Genomic DNA, 20,771 nt, shown 5'->3' on the forward strand with positions numbered 1-20,771 from the left:
GAACATTTTCAGGGAAAAGATTATAAAGTTTCGACAATTTGAACTTATCAGTTGTCATCATTGAAACAGATATTTCGCAACCCTTCACGGTGGCGTCCATAAAATTCATAAAAAGATGATTTCAACTTCACCACTTGGAACTCTTGATTCAATTCCTTCCTAGTGAGTAGCAACCTTCCATCTAGGAAATTGTAATAAGAAATACAAGTTCTAGAATGTCGTTTAAATTGGGAGATATATACTTCGTATGCAGGCGTTTCTGGAATGTTGCTACATAGAATATGAAAGTTTACACTTGGAAAGTTAAACTTATCTCTTTTGTCGTAAAATTTTTTTATTAACCGACTCTTATTGTCAACTTCTAGATGTATGTAAAGATATGATGCAGACTTCACATGATATTTAAAGGAACTAATTCCTTTTTCAAATATTGTTGAGTTGTTTGTTAAAATATGCAATAACACAAAAAAAATAAGTAAAAAATCGACATTTAAGGAAAGTGACACCTATATTAGTCCAGTTTTTGGTGAGGCTCGTGTTGCTTAGATTTTAGTTTTCTATGTTGTGTCTTCTGTACTATTATTGGTCTGTTTGAATTTTTATTTTTACCCATGGCGTTGTCAGTTTATTTTCAAGCTATCAGTTTGACTGTCCCTCTGGTATCTTTTGTCCCTCTTCTATATTAGAGTCAACAAAATTGGCTTATTTTCAAATCTTGTCTTAATGATAATTTCTGCTATTTAAGGTGGTACCTAACACTACAAGGAGATAACTCTGTTAAGTCAGCTAAACGTTTTAAATAAGTTGTGTTGTAAAGGGAATATATTAAGCTTCTTAGTGATCAAAATTGGTGTTTGTCAAACTGCTATACAACCAGTGTAATTTTTCTGATAAAATGGTTGGTTCAAAATTTTTGAATTTTTTATATTTTTGATAAAGGGTCAAAGTAAATACTTGTCAAATTTTTATAAAAATTAAACGAGCAAAATTAATTTTAGTGAAAGTGTTGGGTACTATCTTAAAGTTTCTATCCTTCTATTACAGTTTTCAAAAAAATAAAATCCATAAACATAAAACAATGATTAAAAGGAACATTAAAGGGGAAAAACTCCAATGCAGAGTCTACTGACAATTTGGGCTAATTTGAAGACCATGTCCTTTCCATCAATTTTGCTATTTAAGTTTTTTTCTATCTATTATAATTTTCAAGATAATAAGCAAAAATGAAAAAAAAATGTAAATTCATTATTTAAGGATAATAAATCCTTATAGAAGTAATTTTAGCAAACTATGCAAATTATTACTGAAATAATATGGTACAAATGTTGAGTTAAATAGCCAATTATCCCAATTGAACAAATCAATTCAAATGATCACACATCTCTAAAATAGTTTAAAAGTTTATGGATTTATGATTAATGACATATTTTGTGTTAAATAAAAACAATCTATCATGCTGCTATAAATATATTTCTAATTGATTCTGAAAACAAATGACACAAATCATAGATTGTACCTTGCATACATAATGAATTTTAACATAAAATAAACTATATCACATATTTAACAAAAAATCTCAAAGTGCATAATGTTTACAAGATACATAATATGTATACAATAAATGAACTTTTTGTCCCAAAAAAATACATTTACGGGGGAGATCCAACCATTTTTTAAAGGAGGGGTTCCAATACAGGACAAAGGAGGGTTTTAAAACATACGTCCCCATTCAAAAACATTAATCATATATAAAAGGAGATGATTTGGAAAAGTGAGGTAACAATCTTTAATGGACTTACTTAATCAACCTACTTTAACTGTATTTCAGTCGTCCAATTTATATTATTATGAAGAGAGATCAATATTTATGAAATAAAATTTTCATTTCTGTGGATTTTGAACTTTGGATTTTAGAATGATCTGACAAAGGCTAGTTCACTGGTCCAAAATTTATCAGGAAATTGTATGGAAAGCACCAAGATTATTAAAATATGGATGGTTGCATTTTTTTAAGAATTTATTTCAGAATTATAAGTAAAATTATTTTTTTACAAATTATGGGTGGTCCAGTCTTAGAAATTATGGGCGGTCCAGTCTTAGAAACTATGGGTGGTCCAGTCTTAGAAATTTGACCCCAACCGTCCAGAATAGCTTTAAATTCTTGAACAGTCACAATATGGATGAAATACAATGTATACTTAATCGATCTTCTTTTGCAGCAATCTTTAAATAGATAATTTTGTCAACAGTGAGTCATTATTTGAAAATCCATCTTTTATTGTATTTATACCATGAATTAAAAAAAAATCAATAAATTATTTTTGAATTCAGTAAATGTATAATTTAATGGAAACATAAACTAAGATACTCTAAAATGGAAAATGTCATCAAAATGAAAAAATGCTCACTATCCCTGGTACTCAGAAATTATTGTGATGTTTTTATTATTGCGAAAAATTGGGCAGGGTTATAATCACAATAGTTTAAACTCGCATTTTGAATTTTATATATGATTCAAACAGGATTTTCTCAAAATCGTGAAAATCGCAGTTTAGTTTAAGATGGCAAAATCACAATAATAAATGCACACAATTATTTCTAAATTTACAGTAGTTTTTTACAAATTCACAGTTGGTGCATTGGGATTTTAATCAACTTTTTATTGTTTGGATTTAGATTGATAAAAATATCAAGGGGGAGGTGTGCTAAAACATTTCATCCATTCAAAAATGAGTTTTGTGAAAATCATGACCCATATAAATATTTAAATGCAAAATTATATCCTATTCAAATATTAGATTTTAGTAGAGTATTCTGATAGGAATATCAAAATGTATAACCCTATGATATGTTACCTTAGTGAACATGACCCCCATTGTCATATAAATTGATATACATGATATACAGTCAAACCTATATGGTTAAAGGTCATCCTCATGAACTGAGAAATCTGACCTTACAAGAGCGGTGACCTTCATATTGAGGTTCAAACTGCATACTTATTGCTACATTCAAAAACTATAAATGAGGCCCCTCATGGGGGGGTCCTAGTAATCACATAATCACCATTTTTTTGCCAATATAATCACATAATCATTAAATATTTGCTTATCTTTAGTAATCAAATAATCATAAACTAAAAATACAGTCCTAGGTAATCAAATAATTATGAAATATTTGGCTTAATAATCAAATAATCATTAAAAAAACGGCCAAGTAATCACATAATCAAAAACCCCATGAGGGCCCTCACAAATGTTTCACCTTTTGCAAAACTTTGTTAGGACTTTGGACACATAAGAAAAATACAGGAATATTGGTCTTGAAACTAGTACATCTAGTTGGAAAATATTTAATGCAGACTGAATTGTGTTTTGCTAAAATTTTAACCATTTAAAAAGACAAATAGATTTAATTTTAGAAGGAACAAAAATTTTAATAAATACAAATTATGAAGTGTAACCCAAAATGTGTAAGGGGTTCACCAGAAACCTGTATCACACAGTCACTCTCAAATTATCTTTATTCAAATTCAGTTGCAAACATCATTAATGAAAAAAAAACTTAAAATGAGCTTAAGGTGGTACCAAATATCTTGACTTTAATTAGTTGAGTTTGTTTGATTTTCATAAAATTCTGGAAAAATATCTTCTTAGAAAAAAAATCATCAAAAAAATCTAATCAAAGAGCTGAATAGCTCTGAGGGGAAAGACGGCCCTTGTTTCTATTTCATTTTTTTTTTGCGGCGGGGGGGGGGTGTATCTTTTGATAGTCTTCATATAAAGAATGAAAAAAAAGAACAGCTAGAAAATGCGGAAGGTTGACACTATTGGAATCAATTGTTGTTTAATGTAATTTCGTTTCTTTAGTTTAGAATTCAATTTAGACCAATGGAAGAGATCTGAATCTTCTAAATCTAAACATACAATTAAAGTTGATAGTTAATTATCTAAAATCCAACTAGTTGAATTCTGTCATTTAACAATAACTACAATTATTTTTGAAATCTTAATAGTGTACGACTGAACTGCAGGCTAGGGCCATTTTCCATTTTTTGTAACAGTACTCTTAAGATTTTAAATTTTTTTCTTAAGAAAGTTAGGACTGAAAAATCTATTCAGTTTTAAATTTCCATTGATAAAGTTCCCAGTTACATATCTCATCACAGGGATACAGGTACTAATAAAAATAACAATATGATTGATGTAAACTGTGTGAAGCTTGTTTCCAAATCCTACATTTTGAAATATTTGTAAAATTTCATGAATAAAGAGGTTTAAACTACAAAATGCAACATTTGTAATTTTTTTTGTAACTATTACAATGATTATGTTGGTACACAAAATTTAGTTTTAATGGAAGACTACTTATCATATACTAAATGTCACATTTTAAGTATTTATTTTAGTGGATAATTAGCTCATAAATTAAGGTGCTCCTGAATTGGAGGAAGATTCTCAAAACAGAGATTTACAGAAAAAAATGGAAAAGATCGTTTCTCTCCCCCATCTCATGTAGCCCCTCAGACTTCCTGTTTACTTTGAAAGTTGTTGACCTACAAATTAAAGTTTTGCATGTTGATGTTTGAATCATCTACAGCAAACATCATTATGTTTAAATTTAACAAATACTATTTTTTAATAAGTGCACGATCTTTGAGAAACAACCAGTGAAGGATATCCCTGCTTATGCGTAGTGTGGCATTCCAACAATGACGTCACTATAAAATATAATGTAGGTTGGATATATTTAGAATATCTCGACATACTGATTTTTCCGGATTGTAAAGAAACGTAAATAGTGTAAAGGAGAGCTCAATATACGATAATTTCGAGAGAAACAGAAGGGAAATGTGTAAAAAAGTGTTTAAAGTCAATTTATTCATTTGTGTCTCCCCATCTCATCATTCTCAGTAAGATTTGTTGGGGGTTTTCCACGCTATAAAAACAAAATGAATGATGTGAGGGAATGTCACTCTGGTCAACCCCATTGGGGATTGACGGCTTGAAGCCGTCTTCCCCAAAACTTGAACCGAACACTTTATTGGATAAATTTCATTGCACAAACACTTTGGTCTTACTTTGGTCATTGAGAAGCTTATAAATATTTCCTAAACAATAGAACATGATTAAAACGTTCGGATGATTTGTACAGAGTTATCTCCCTATAGTGTTATAATGTACCCCTCTAAAGGACATACTATTAGTAACAATTTGACCCTGAAGAATTTGTTCCACAACTCAATCATGCAACTTTGACAACCTTCATAGTCATTCTTATATATCTACTATATAAGATAAACTTGATTGGAGAATGTTTAACTGTACTGTACTGTACCTTCAAACAAGGCCTTCCACAACTCTTAGTTAAGTAGAACACTACTACAGATTACTTTAGTGAACAGTTTTTTTAACATTTTATACTATTTATAACACATTAAATTTTCAGTATATGTTTGCATAATATGTGTGACCTTTATAAAATATGACTAGTATGCTCAACAACTTAAAAGTTATCACTGATAATATGAAAAGTGAGATAATTAAAAACACATATTGTTTGTTGTCCATAAATAATATCATTGGTCACTGTGGTCAGTTCTATTACTGGACATTATTATCATTTATCAGACTTTCTGTTTGTTCTCTGTCCACTTCTCTGTATCTGTAATTAAAATATATCTATGCATAAAATTGATAAATTATATATAAATAAAACAGCTGCATCCAAATGTCCCCAGCATTGTACATATGTATCTGTCAATATCTCAAAACAATTTTTTTCTTATCTTTTAAACTTTTTAATGAATATCTTCTTCTTCCAGGTAAGGAACTGAATTCAAATTTTGAATTTATGAGGTCCCGCGAAAACTAACGCAATGTCGGACAATACAGAAAGTTTTCTCTTGGCTATTTACAGGATAAAACGTTCTCTATATATATATACAATTAAAACTATGTAACTTATCTTTTAAGTTATGTAAACATATATGTATATGTATACAAAGTATTGCCTGTTGTGACCCCTACATTGATTGATTTGTGTTTAACGCCACTTTCATCACTATTGTGTTATTTCGTGATGTTCAATTTTTATCCGTGGAGGATGCCAAGTCAATTAAAATTGGGGTTTAATACACCAGTAAAGTGTGGAGTTTGAAGTCGCATCCTCAGTGTTGACAAGCTAGCAATACAGTTGTTTGACTACTTATACCAGTCAGCCATCGCAGCTATTTGACCAATATTTGCTAACTTTTTTTTTAATTGTGAACTAGATGGGGAGTTGTATCACTGGCACTCATAAATCTTCTTATTTATATACACTGCATTTTACTTATCTTCTTACCTTGGCAAAATTCTTTTTCTACATATACAATGTAGAATTTTTTTACATCCAATCAACACTGGATCCCAGTTTTCGTAATGGGTTAGTAAACTCACAGCAAAGAATGCAATAAAAACTGGTAAAGTACCAACATAAAATAACCAAGTGTATGGAATCTGAAATGAAATTAAAATTTCTTGACTACAAATTTGAACTTTGAGCCTCCTCATGACGTTTTAAATTAAGTGATTACTTAGCCATTTTCATAGTGATTATTTGATTATTATACCAAATATTTCATGATTATTTGATTATTTGATTATTTGATAATCTAGGACTGTATTTTCTATTAAGTCATTATCTTCTTTAAAATAAAATTATGATTATGTGATCATGTTGGCATAAAATTTGTGATTATTTGGTTACTTGGACAACCCCATGAGTGGCTCTTAAATATTTAATTGAAGGTTAATTAGAAATCTGATTTTTTTATTTTGATCAATACAGAACTTTTTATCTCCCTTGATTTTCAAACAACTATAACAGAATTTCTTTCTCAACACAAGCACTTTGATATTTTCAGGATTTTTATATGTCACAAAAAAAATGCCTTTATTGAAGTATAAATGTTTTATATATATATTGACATACAATGTGCAGAAAGTCAATCTTTTTTATTTGACAATTATTTCTTTAAACGGCAATTAATTTGGGGATTTATTTGGCGTTTGTTTTATTATTAAAGATTTCAAAAAACAAAGACTATAATCATGATAGTATAATAACTATTTTAATGCAACAACGTTTATAACGTTCATTTTGATTGGATAACATCACTTATTTACATGGCATCAATTGACAATTGATGCTATGGGAAGTACGCACAAGCCCAGATGGCATATGACAGATTTTAAATACATGTTTTAACATTGTTTTCTGTCAGTTTCATTCGAATGGATATAACCATTCTTCTACTTCAGGAAAAAGGCTTTCAAAAAAAGATACTAATGTAGCTTTGATGTCATACTTTGACTGTGACACAATAAATGGGATGTCATAAGGGAGATTATCCTAAATTGTAATGTAAAATAAGGCTTTTTTCCTGATTCTTTTGACTCATTTGATAAGGAGCACAAGCATCACTGAAATTCCATGTGAGATGCAGTGAAGATAAAAATTCATTATTTCAATCAAAATTCACAGCCTTAAGGAAGTACCAAGCACCTTGAACGAAATTATTTTTGGATCGTTTAATTTTCATACAATTTTGACAGAATATTTATTATTGACCCTTTGACAAAAATACAAAAATTTCAAACCACTTAAACCACAATTTATTATCAAAATTTCATTGGATGTATAGCAGCTTGACAACTACTAAATTTTATTAACATTTCCTTAACAATAGAATGTAATTAAAATGTTCAGATGATTTTTACAGAGTTACCTCCCTGTAGTGTTAGGTACCACCTAACATTACAGAGTTACCTCCCTGTAGTGTTAGGTACCACCTAACATTACAGAGTTACCTCCCTGTAGTGTTAGGTACCACCTAACATTACAGAGTTACCTCCCTGTAGTGTTAGGTACCACCTAACATTACAGAGTTACCTCCCTGTAGTGTTAGGTACCACCTAACATTATAACAAAAGTTGAAGTTAATGGAAACTTACTCCTTTAAAAATAACATCTGCTAACATAGTAAGTGGTATAGTGAGACTCAGTGATAGTGTGGCAATGAGTGATGATGTCAGAAAACATCCCCTGAAATAAAAGTAAAACATGTATAGTACTTTACCTGTTGGTTGTTGAAGTGGTTCATAAGTGTTCTTTTTTCTATATATATAAATTATACCATTGGTTTTCCTGCTTGAATGGTGTTACACCTGTCATTTTTTGGGACTCCATTATAGCATGCTGTTTGGTTTGAGCCAAGGCCCCGTATTGAGGGCCGTACTTTGATCTATAATGGTTTACTTTTAAGAATTTGTGATTTGGATGGAGAGTTGTTTCATTGGCACTCATACCACATCTTCTTCTGTCTATATGTTTTATAATAACATCTGATATCATAATAAGCATAAGCCTGTAAAGCAAAAAAACTTTACTGCAATTCTTTTTTTTTGCTTGTTTTGTATATGTAGTAACATAGTTTAACATGAAAATAAATTGCTTGCATTAGATTTTAAGTATAATTATTTTCTCAAATTCTTACCACAGCCATAAAAATTCTGACACAACAGTTCCTATTAAACCATTTATACATATAAACAGCCATTGCTTCCCATTTGGCCACTGGAATGTCTCTTCTTTACTATAGTGAGTTATGAAAAAGCCTGGCCATATAAATATCACACAGAAAAACCCTACAAAACCTGTAAAACAAATAATATGTTGATTCTTACATTTGTTTCTTTTAATCTTAGCTGATATAAGCTTTCCCTGACCAGCTGATATAAGCGTTCCCTGACCAGCTGATATAAGCTTTCCCTGACCAGATGATCATTTTCATATACTGCTGTTTCCTTGTTATTTATGGGATACAAATTTAAGTAGATGTAATATGTTAAAAAAGAGCTTCAAATTTGCATTTGTTTACCAATTTTCGTAGACAAATGAAAACTTTCTTTACTATGAATATCTTATTTCATGATTTTTGCTGAAGTCTGCTTTCAAGCCTATTGAATATTTTTTTATTACTTGAACATTTAAATATGAGGTTCACCTGTACATATATATTGGAGAAAAATGAAAACTATATATATTATAATTAGTTATATGCTAACTTACCAAAAAACATAGGAATATCTAGTTTATCTTCATGGTCAACATTTCTTCGAAGAGAAACTAGATAAAAAGCATAGAGCATTGAACCCAGCACAGCCCATAGAGCTCCTGCTGGTATCCCTTTCTCCATATTCATATCAGCTAGGCTCACCATCACAATACCACCAATACTGCAATAAACCAGTTCAATAATATCCAAAAACTAGAGGCTCTAAAGAGCCTGTGTCGCTCACCTTGGTCTATGTGAATATTAAACAAAGGAAGCAGATGGATTCATGACAAAATTGTGTTTTGGTGATGGTGATGTGTTTGTACATCTTACTTTACTGAACATTCTTGCTACTTACAATTATCTCTATCTATAATGAACTTGGCCCAGTAGTTTCAGTGGAAAATGTTAGTTAAAATTTACAAATTTTATGAAAATTGTTAAAAATTGACTATAAAGGACAATAACTCCTTAGGGGTCAATTGACCATTTCCATCATGTTGACTTATTTGTAAATCTTCTTTGCTTAACATTATTGATGTTTACAGTTTATCTCTATCTATAATAATATTCAAGATAATAACCAAAAACAGCAAAATTTCCTTAAAATTACCAATTCAGGGGCAGCAACCCAACAACAGGTTATCAGATTCATCTGAAAATTTCAGGGCAGATAGATCTTGACCTGATAAACAATTTTACTCGATGTCAGATTTGCTCTACAGGCTGCGGTTTCAGAGTTATAAGCCAAAATCTTCATTTCACCCCTATGTTCTATTTTTAGCCATGGCGGCCATCTTGGTGAGTTGGCCAGGGTCACGGGACACAATTTTTAAACTACATACCCCAATGATGATTGTGGCCAAGTTTGGTTTAATTTGGCCCAGTAGTTTCAGAGGAGAAGATTTTTGTAAAAGATAACTAAGATTTACGAAAAATGGTTAAAAATTGACTATAAAGGGCAATAACTCCTAAAGAAATCAATAGACCATTTTGGTCTTGTTGACTTATTTGTAGATCTTACTTTGCTGAACATTTTTGCTGTTTACAGTTTATCTCTATCTATAATAATATTCAAGATAATAACCAAAAACAGCAAAATGTCCTTAAAATTACCAACTCAGGGGCAGCAACCTATCAACGGGTTGTCCAATTCATCTCAAAATTTCAGGGCAGATAGATCTTGACCTGATAAACAATTTTACCTGATGTCAGATTTGCTCTAAATGCTTTGGTTTTTGAGTGATAAGCCAAAAACTGCATTTTACCCCTATGTTCTATTTTTAGCCATGGCAGCCATCTTGGTTGGTCAGCCAGGTCATCGGACACAATTTTTTAACTAGATACCCTAATAATGATTGTGGCCAAGTTTGGTAAAAATTGGCCCAGTAGTTTCAGAGGAGAAGATTTTTGTAAAAGATGACTAAGATTTACGAAAAATGGTTAAAAATTGATTATAAAGGGCAATAACTCCTAAAGGGGTCAACAGACCATTTTGGTCCTGTTGACTTATTTGTAGATCTTACTTTACTGAACATTTTTGTTGTTTACAGTTTATCTCTATCTATGATAATATTCAAGATAATAACCAAAAACAGCAAAATTTCCTTAAAATTACCAATTCAGGGGCAGCAACCTATCAACGGGTTGTCCGATTCATCTCAAAATTTCAGGGCAGATAGATCTTGACCTGATTAACCATTTTACCCCATGTCAGATTTGCTCTAAATGCTTTGGTTTTTGAGTTATAAGCCAAAAACTGCATTTTACCCCTATGTTCTATTTTTAGCCATGGCGGCCATCTTGGTTGGTTGGCCGGGTCACCGGACACAATTTTTAAACTAGATACCCTAATAAGGATTGTGGCCAAGTTTGGTAAAAATTGGCCCAGTAGTTTCAGAGGAGAAGATTTTTGTAAAAGCTAACGACGGACGACGACGACGACGGACGACGGACGACGGACGACGGACGACAGACGACGGACGCCGGACGCCAAGTGATGAGAAAAGCTCACTTGGCCCTTTGGGCCAGGTGAGCTAAAAAAAGGCATTACCTCCCTTTCTTTTTATTAAGAATTTCTTCATTTAAAACACTTTTTATTGGTGGGGTTCATGATGATCAGTCTTTTATTTTCTATGTTGTTTTTGGTAAATTGTTGATTTCTTTTACTTTTTTTTTACCTTTTTGCTTTGGTTTTGTCACTTTATTTCTGACTTGTGAGTTTGAATGTATTTTTTGCCTTGCTTTTAAAATGAACAGTTTATTTTGATAGATTAGAGATGAAAATTGATTGCCTTTAAAATAAAATAGCTGTTTATCATATATTTTGTGCAATGATAGTATGTGTTGATATTTTTCATTGCAAAAGTATTTCATGAACTATTTTTTAGATAAATTCCATGAACTTAAGCATATGCCCACACATTTGTTTGACCAAAAGAGGCAGAATAATCAGAAATAATTGTGGCCACCAAAAGGCAGAAGCAGATGCACAATTAATGTAGATTATTAAGAAATTAATTATAAAACCATTCATAAAATTCAGGACAATCAACATATGTTTAGAACTGCTGCCATTGTCAAATTAAAGAAACATGCTTCCATGTTATCATCTTACCTGACTAAAACTGTTACTAGTTTTGATAATGAAAATCTGTCTGCTCCTGAGCTGGGAAATATAGCTGCACATATTAAGGTAAACAACCCTGACGTAGATGATAGGACGTTCACTACACCAGCTTGAGTATCCAACAAAGCTTGTTGGTAGGAAAAATTAGCAAAAAACCACTGAAATATTTAAAGGTATTATGAGAATAAAGGAAACACTTATATGTGTTCTGATAAAGCTAGACACAAAAATATAAATTGATGGATTGCTGTCTCAATGACACAAACAATCTACTCTTTTTTCTCTAACAGAAGTTGATCCAACATATTTCTCTGATTAGAAATTTCGTTAAAAAATTGGTATTTGCTTCATCTAAACAGGTTAAATGTACTTTAAAACTGATGGTAGACCCAATTACCTCCCTTTGACCAATAACCAAAAAAATATGCATATCTATCTTGTAGTGTAAGAAGCAGCTATCAGTAGTTTCTTTAACAGGATTGTCTTTGTTATATTTTTCATAACTTTTCCAGACTAGATGCTGGTAAGAGATTTATACATTTTAAAGACAATTCATTGTGTTAAGAAAATCATGTGTTGACCTATAATCGTCTTTAGACAATTGTGCATAACTTATATATACCTCAGGTTTTCTTTTATTCTAAATTAAAATTAATCATTTGCAAATTCAATCTAATACTAATTAGGGTTAGCTTTTTTTAAACCCTGAAAAATATAATCTTCTGTTAGATTTTTCTTTTTAACATCAAATCTTTTAAAAATCGTTCGTGAAATCTGACAGTACCCTGTTAATACTGTAATGTTCAAACTCACCAATATACAGAAAAATATAGCTAACTTCATGACTTGTTTGACAGATAATTTGCTCATAGATCTTAATTTTGCCTCTTCTGCCAGCAGTGAGGCCGAATAGGACAATCTAGCAAGATTGGCATCCTCTGCATAGGTCTCTGTATCAATAAAAAAACAATTAGTTTATCATAATATTTTACTACTAAGGGAACAGACTGATTTCATAGAGCTGCAACTACTCTGAAACCATACAAAGTTGGAACTATTTGTGATATGACTTGAACCCCACACTTGATTGGAGAAATATCATTGGATATGTCATAACAGCAGTTTGACAAACACTTCATTGGATATGTCACAACAGCAGTTTGACAAACACGTCATTGGAGAAACGTCATTGGATATGTCACAACAGCAGTTTGACAAACACTTATTTTGATCATTGTAAAGCTTAATATATCCTTAACAATAGAACTCGGTTTAAATGTTCAGCTTATTTTTACAGAGTTATCTCCTTATATAGTTCACTATACATTGTACATACATTTTTTACACTAGAGTTACTCCCCTTGGAACACATATACTTTGATACTTGTGTAGTATTAATTTTAGTTAAGATTGTTTAAATTTTATTCTTTGTTGTATCTATATGCTATTAATAAAATATTTTGTATTTCATATTTCTTATTTCTATAGTACATGTAATTGAAAATAAACTCTTAAAAAAACTTAATGCCCTACAAAGATTGATTGATTGATTGTTGGTTGCTTAACGTCCAGTGGCAAATATTTCATGCATGTTTAGGATAAAAACAAGTTAACATCTAATACAATAGGTAGGTCTTATAAAACGGGCCATCAAGGATGATGGTCTGGGAAATTTGGACTGCCACTGGAAAATGAGGGTATATTGGAAAGGGACAGAAATTTTGCCTTGCAACAGGTCACCTACGGACCCCTCAAGTTGCTCATTCATTAGTATTTTATGAAGCTTTTTTTAGAAATGTTGTCTTTTTTGTTGTTTTTAAATATTTGGCATAAGTTTGTCATTCTTTTCAACTAGACAGTTATGATTCTCACATAAGATTTCAAATCTTTTTATTTACACGACAAATAAATTATTTCACACATATTTATAAATTCTGAACCTTTATTGAACCTCACAACATATAATTTTATTTGTTTGTCCTAATAAAATAGTACCTGAGAGATGTCTTACTTCTGAAACTTTATTGAACCTTACTGACTTTCCCGATGATACTGAAACGAGATAAAATATTGAATGTATTAATGTATAAAGTTTTGACTGCAACTAAACATCATATAACAATTTATACAAAAGTTCAAATAAAATAAGTCAACATCATATAGCAGCCTCTGGTTTGTTGAAGATTTTACCTTGGACATTCAATTTTTTTTTAAAACCAAACCTGAAGCCATACAGACGAACAAACACACAGACTGAAAAACATAAAGCTCCTAGGAAGGGCATAAAAGTTATAGAAAAGTCTTCATTTATTCTGAAATAAGAATGTGTCCATAGTACACAGATGCCCCATCAGTACTATCATTTTCTTTGTTCAATGGACTGTGAAAATTGGGTAAAATCTCTTATTTAGCGTTAAAATTAGAAAGATCATGTCATAGGGAACATGTGTACTAAGTTTCAAGTTGATTGGACTTCAACTTCGTCAAAAACTACCTTGAATAAAAACTTAAACCTGAAGCGGGACAGACAGATGAACAGAACAGTCAAACGAACGGACGGATGAATGGATGCACATACCAGAAAACATAACGCCCATAAATGGGGCATAAAATTGTGTAAGCCCCAAATCTAACATAATCACACTCAGTTCTTCTTTTCTAAATTAATGAAGAAAAAAACTTTACATATGTATTATGTTTTTATTTTTATTCCATTTTGTACGGGGTATCTTTTTATTAATCTTTTCTTTTTTTCCTCTTTGGAGACCACAGTTGTTGTTGCTTTTGTTTTAATATGTTTGTTTCTGTGTGTTTTTGGTGAAAAGAGGCACTCACAAAAGTAATGAAAGTAATTGAATGTTGATAAGACATGATAATTAATCTTCCTGAACAAACACTTTGTGATGAATTGCGTCAAATAAAATATAAGTAACACTCTTATGTGTCTGAAGTGCTTTTCTGGATAGACTTTCATCAGGAAAGCACAAACCCTTATCTGAAAATTCAGTCGTTATTTTCTGCTGATTAATGATTACTCCTTTTACCATGTTTACATCTGATTACACAGACAATAAAAAATCTTCAATCAACCATTCAGAATTATTTTGACATTTATCTATATTAAGGGGCTTGCGGGTCTAAATTGAATTTTTATTTAATATAGGACTTCGCTATATTTTTCTATAAATGAACTTTATCTTATGCTGAATAGAAAAATGAAATAAAAAATGGGGTCACCCTTCATTTATGCTCACAATCTGCCTTCCAAAGAAACATACATTTTTGTAAAGGTACCTTTTTTTCTGTTAAACTAATAGGAGAAATAGAGGTAATATCGAATTAAAAAAGAACTTAATAACAGAAATCACTCAAATTTTACAATAGTTTAGTTTAACTACAGCTTATTTGAAAATAATAATAAAAAATATAGGTCACCGATGAGTAAAAAAAGATATTTTAATTCTAATGCCAAAAAATGGCATTTTTGCACCAAAGGGAGATAATTTGTAGCTCTTTCAATGATATCTTAATTTTAAAATTCATCTGTGGCCAACACGAATTGATTTTTTTGAATGATTTTTGTACCATATGATAAAGTAACAACTACTTAAGGTAATAAATAAAATTTGTAATGAAAAAAAGTGTTAAATTTTTTCTGAAATTTTTACACCCTCAAGCTCCTAAATAAAACTGAGATAATTGTTGATTATTCACTTCTTGTACAGGGCACCAATTACAATACAATATTTGTAAGAGTTTTGTAATGTTAGGAAATTAGACACTCCCAAGAATGGATGGATCATTAACCAAAAGGGACTGAAATACTTTGGTTACCAAAACCCTAAAATCTGAAAGCTTATGATGCATACATACCTGACTACATAAACATAATAAAGGGATCTTAAAACAATAGTCCAATTCATCTATGGTCAACTGCCACTAGTTAAGTTATCATTGATCAATACTTACAGCTACAATCATCAGATTCAGTGCCACTGGTTTTATCCTCACCCCTCCGTACTGGTACATAAACTGGATCACTCTGTACAATGAAAAAACAATAACTACAAGAAAGTAACACATGTACATACATTCTCAGTAAAATATTGCTTTTGATGAATGTGTTTTTATTAATAATGTATTAATATTGTGTCATAGATCAAATTTCATCCTTCTGTGTATGTTTACTTGGTTTTGTTAACACATGTAACATGTGTTTTTGACTGAGTTAAGGCATTTGACATTTTATAGTGTGTCTTTCTATATTTTAATGTTACAATGTACACTAATAGTTCAGGTTAGTTTTAAGGTTGGCACCTGTTATTAAGTTTAAACCCTGTCCTAAGGTTGGCACCTGTTATTAAGTTTAAACCCTGTCCTAAGGTTGGCACCTGTTATTAAGTTTAAACCTTGTCCTAAGTCAGGAACCTGCTGTTTAGTGTTAGTTGTTTTTTTATGTGGTTTAAAAAATGTTTCTATTTTTTTTATAGATAAGACTGTTGGTTTTCCTGTTTGAATGGTTTTACATTAATAATTTTTTAGGCCCTTAATAGGTTGCTGTAAGGTGGAGTCAAGGATCCGTGTTGCAGGCTGTACTTTGACATATAATGGTTTAATTTTTACAAATTGTGACTTGGATGAATGAAAAGACTCATTGCATCTAGTAAAAAAATACATAATGCTGCTTTGCAATTGGTTGCAGACTTTTTTCTTTTATCGTATTACCTATATATAAATGAATATAAGTATATATATTTGATTATATCATAATTAATACTGTAAATTTAGAAATTATTGTGTGCGTTTATCATTGCGAAATTTTGAGAAATGACCACAAAATTCAAACTTCAAGGTCAACAAGTATTCTGAGAGTATTGCATTTCAATACATAGTTACCTACCAGTTGAAATTAATTATGCTGGAACAAATTGCTAACATAATCTTTAACTTGTCATGGTGTGAACTGTATAACAAATATCAAGTCAATCCCTTCAAGCATGACAAAAAAAAGTGTGAAAAATTTATTATTTTAGTGAATTTTATAAGTCCAAGGACCATAACTCACCAGAAAATCATCTTTAAAAAATGCCTACCGGTAGTTCCTGTACATAGAAGAAGACGGCTCTTAAAGAAAAGAATGAAGTACTATAACACCAATCTTACCAGAGTATGATTAGAGTCTGGACTACTAGGTCTTTCTTCTTCAATGTTGTCATCTTGCAATTGAGAAATTAAATTCTGAAAATGTAAACACATACACATAATATGAAACTAACCTCATAATCTAGCTAATTAGACAGCATGAAAATCTTAGCTTAGTGCAAATACATGTATCAAAATGAAGTCTTAATATTAATGTATATTTTTAAAATTTATGGTTTTGGGAAACATGGGAAAGACCACAAGATATTCATGATATTCAAGCCAGGGTTGGTGCTCCTAACAGTGACGGTCCAGTGTTCTTTCTAGGGGTCTCATTAAGGGGTTCTGATACCAGATCCCACTTACTGTTTTGTCAGATTCCCGTATCCCGCTTACACTATGTACATCAGCAATTATCATTTTTTTGTAATTTCCCGTGTCCCGCTAGCCTTCTTTTTCCGTTTTCACGGCACAATAAACTTTCACATGTCACGCTTACAAAAAATGGACAATCCAGTGTCACGCTTAGGACCCAGAGACCCACTCCCTAGGGCTGTTAAGCATCATGGTAATGTGATGCTATATTTATTGAATGTGATGCTATCTGTTTTGGTTTTCTTAAAGATTATGTAATAAATGAGATGCTATAATTATTAAAAACAAGATAGTATTTCAAAGTTTCTTGTTTACAAGGATGTTAAATGAAATATCTAGGGAGAACACTAAAAACAAGGAATTATTTGAATCTAGAATAATTTTGAATTCTGGAAGATTGATTAGAAATGTATGATGAAAACTAACCCCACTAAATAGGGTTAGCCATGTGTGCATGACTAAGGTTAATTTTACTTTCACTATCTTTTCAGTATAAACTAACTAACCCCTGCCCCTTAGCCATGCATGCATAATTCCAGCTTCAGATAATTTCTTGTTTAAACTTTTTACTAGAAAATATTTTGCATACTGATCATTGCTGATTATGCTGATCAAGAAACGTGAAAATAGCTAAAAAATTAGACAATATAACTGTGGAAGATACAATGCACATTATGTTCCACTCTACCAAATGTTATGGTATTAATTAACATATAACTTACAGGTAAATTACCACCATTTCTACACTGTCTTCGCCATGGTTCCCAAAACAGGAAGCCAAACAAATATATCATAAACATGCTGGTCTTGGCATAAGTTGTAAAAAATGGTTTATTAAAATCTTCTTCTTTAAACAGGTACTGAAAAAATAAAATAATCTTGTATCATAAATGTATTTTTCAATTATAGATTTTTATATGTTTTGGAGTTTGGACTGGTACACATTTTTGTTTAGGGGCCAGCTGATTCTCGCATCCGACTGCACAATTTTCTCGCTATGTTGAAGACCTATTGGTGCCCAGTGGACTGTTTTCTGCTTTTTTGTTGGGAAGTTGTCTCTTTTTCCATCTGATGTGACATAAATAGTACGGCTTACAATGGCTCTTGTTATCAATTTGATAAAATCAATGTCATTTATTTTAAAGCAATGAGGGTGTGTATTAGTGTTTAACTGTTCCTATCATTTGGTTATGTTTAATTTTACAAAATCATTAATACAAATAGCCCAATACATGTAGTGTAAGCGTAGCACCTCAAAACGTTTTTTAGTGTAATGTATAAAATGTTGGTATTTGTTTGATGGATTTGTGTACTCTTGTTGTGTTTACACTACATTGTGGTTTATTTCTCCACCTATCTAGTTTGCATTTAACCTGTGAGCTGTGTCGAATAGAAATTGACTGTATGCAAATGAATACCAATACCTTTGATTGTTTATTTCGAGTTGAAAAATGCAACAAAAAACTCTATGCAAAGTCTGGAAATATTTGAAAATTGAACTGATACATGATATATTACCTTAAAAAACAGACCAAAATTAATCCTTTTTGTACAAATGTAATTGATTTTTTCAAAATCAATTGAAATCATATATGCATGTAAATGTATATGTGGCTTATGAGGACTTACATAAGGTCAATTTCTATCCCACACAGCTCATGCCATAATCAACACTCCAGTCATGTGATCTGTAAATTTCTTTTTTTTTTTACTTGTAAATATTACCTCTGTTAACTCTGATGATCCAACCCAGATTAAATCTACAACCAATAGAACTATTATACCAAGAACCAGTCTCTGGACTTTGGTCAATCTTGTTGTTCCCAACATCTTGATGAATAGGTTTTAATTTTTCTCAATGATGGGTCTTAATCATTTTACAGATTGCAGAGACCCATCAAAAGAGAAAGTAACTAAACATAATTCACTATTTCAGTTAATACACATTTACATGAAGTACTACATATTGTTGATTTTTCTTATAAGCTCTTACAATCAAAACCTGAAAAATGAAAAACAAAATATTACAAACCCTTCTAAATGTACATGTTCTAGAGTTGTCATGATTTTTTTTGGCAACAAAGTCATACAAATATATATGAATGTCATAATTTCACTAAATGTGCAACGTAAACGTATATTTTTTAATTAAATCAAATATGAAAATAACATCTTTAATGATTTTGGATGAGGATTTTTTTTGTTTTAATATCATATGCATGTTACAAATGTACAAGCATACGTCATATATCATGTTTTGAAACATATTTTTTTACTCATATTGCGATGTAATAAAAATCAGGGTAAATAGACCTTTGGTGAACAGGTACTAGGGGGAACGTGAATCAGGGACACAACACTACCAAGAAATAAACAACTGACATTGACTACAGCCAAAGTGACTACGGTGATGATTTGAGTTTTTCTGTTTTAGTGCAAATATTCCATGTTTTCCAATATGTAACATGCATGATGAACCTTTAGTTACTGATTTAAAAGCTTATTTTATGTGTAAATTATGCACATCGACTTTTGATTTTTTTGTCTATTACCCTTGACATTGTTAACAGTTGTATTTGTTCAGCATAAGTTAACCTCATAATTACTTACTAGGAATGTTTATTATTCAAATTCTATAAAAATTGGTGTCTGCGATACACTGTAGTAAAAATATCTGTAATCCAGGGGAAATAGAGATTAATTTTACAAAAACGTAATCTGTCAAAGACCCGGAAGTTGTTAATCGAAAATAAACAAAAATCGAAACCGGTTAAAATAAGTTGTCGCCAGATTGTTCCTTACCTGGTCACATTGAAGAGAGAGATAATTGCCACCAAAAACTATTTCATAAATTATACACAGCAACGTACATGTACGTCAATGAAATTAAATACCTCGAAAAATGTGATTAATATGAATAAATGACAGGTATAAATAATCATAAGATATAAAGGATGTACTAAGTGGAAATTTAAAAAATAAAAAAAATAAAATTGATACTTTAAGTTTGACGAGCATTACATATTAAGTAATTCCTAAACCTCACCTTAGTAAGGGTAGATAGTGGTCTTAATCTAAATCCTCAGAATTTTTTTTAATAAGTTTTCAAAATACAGTGTAAAGGTCAGATTTTGTATAGATTATGCATGGAAAACCAAATTTTGTGAGATTAAAAGAAAACTACACCATCATATATTAAGATACAATGTGAAAAGGTAGCTATTAGTTAATAATTTGCTTTCAGATAAGAAAAAGAAAAAATGGGATCATTATTATAAAAAGATCCACATGAAAAGTGTCAGACAAAAAATTCATACTACTCTCTCGAAGTTTGCACATTGTATCATAGATCTAGACCCAGTTTTGTAAGCTATTTCAAATTCCAACATGCTGGAAGATACCCCAGCCACCTTAACTGTGAAAGCGGACAAATATGTAAGTTTGCCACACAAACCTGTACGGTGGCATAAAATTGCTGGCTTCCATTTCATTCTAACTCTGATGGTTGTCTCTTTTTTTTATAAT

At 30.9% G+C, this 20,771-nt stretch overlaps 1 protein-coding gene across 1 annotated transcript; it reads right to left on the reverse strand.

Moving 5' to 3' along the window:
- Positions 1-1,454: 1,454 nt before the first annotated feature.
- LOC143059542 (solute carrier family 35 member F5-like) lies at positions 1,455-19,989 on the reverse strand. The gene is made up of 13 exons (XM_076233060.1): positions 19,857-19,989; positions 18,972-19,248; positions 17,969-18,106; positions 16,893-16,967; positions 15,699-15,771; positions 13,725-13,781; positions 12,543-12,679; positions 11,718-11,887; positions 9,115-9,281; positions 8,540-8,699; positions 7,998-8,088; positions 6,346-6,500; positions 1,455-5,664 (listed from the first exon to the last, which is right to left on the reverse strand). Exons 2-13 carry the CDS (start codon positions 19,074-19,076, stop codon positions 5,604-5,606), a joined length of 1,389 nt encoding a protein of 462 aa, XP_076089175.1. The 5' UTR covers positions 19,077-19,248; positions 19,857-19,989; the 3' UTR covers positions 1,455-5,603.
- Between the last annotated feature and the right edge of the window lie 782 nt (positions 19,990-20,771).

This window comes from Mytilus galloprovincialis, chromosome 14 (assembly GCF_965363235.1).
Source record: "Mytilus galloprovincialis chromosome 14, xbMytGall1.hap1.1, whole genome shotgun sequence".
NCBI lineage: Eukaryota > Metazoa > Mollusca > Bivalvia > Mytilida > Mytilidae > Mytilus > Mytilus galloprovincialis.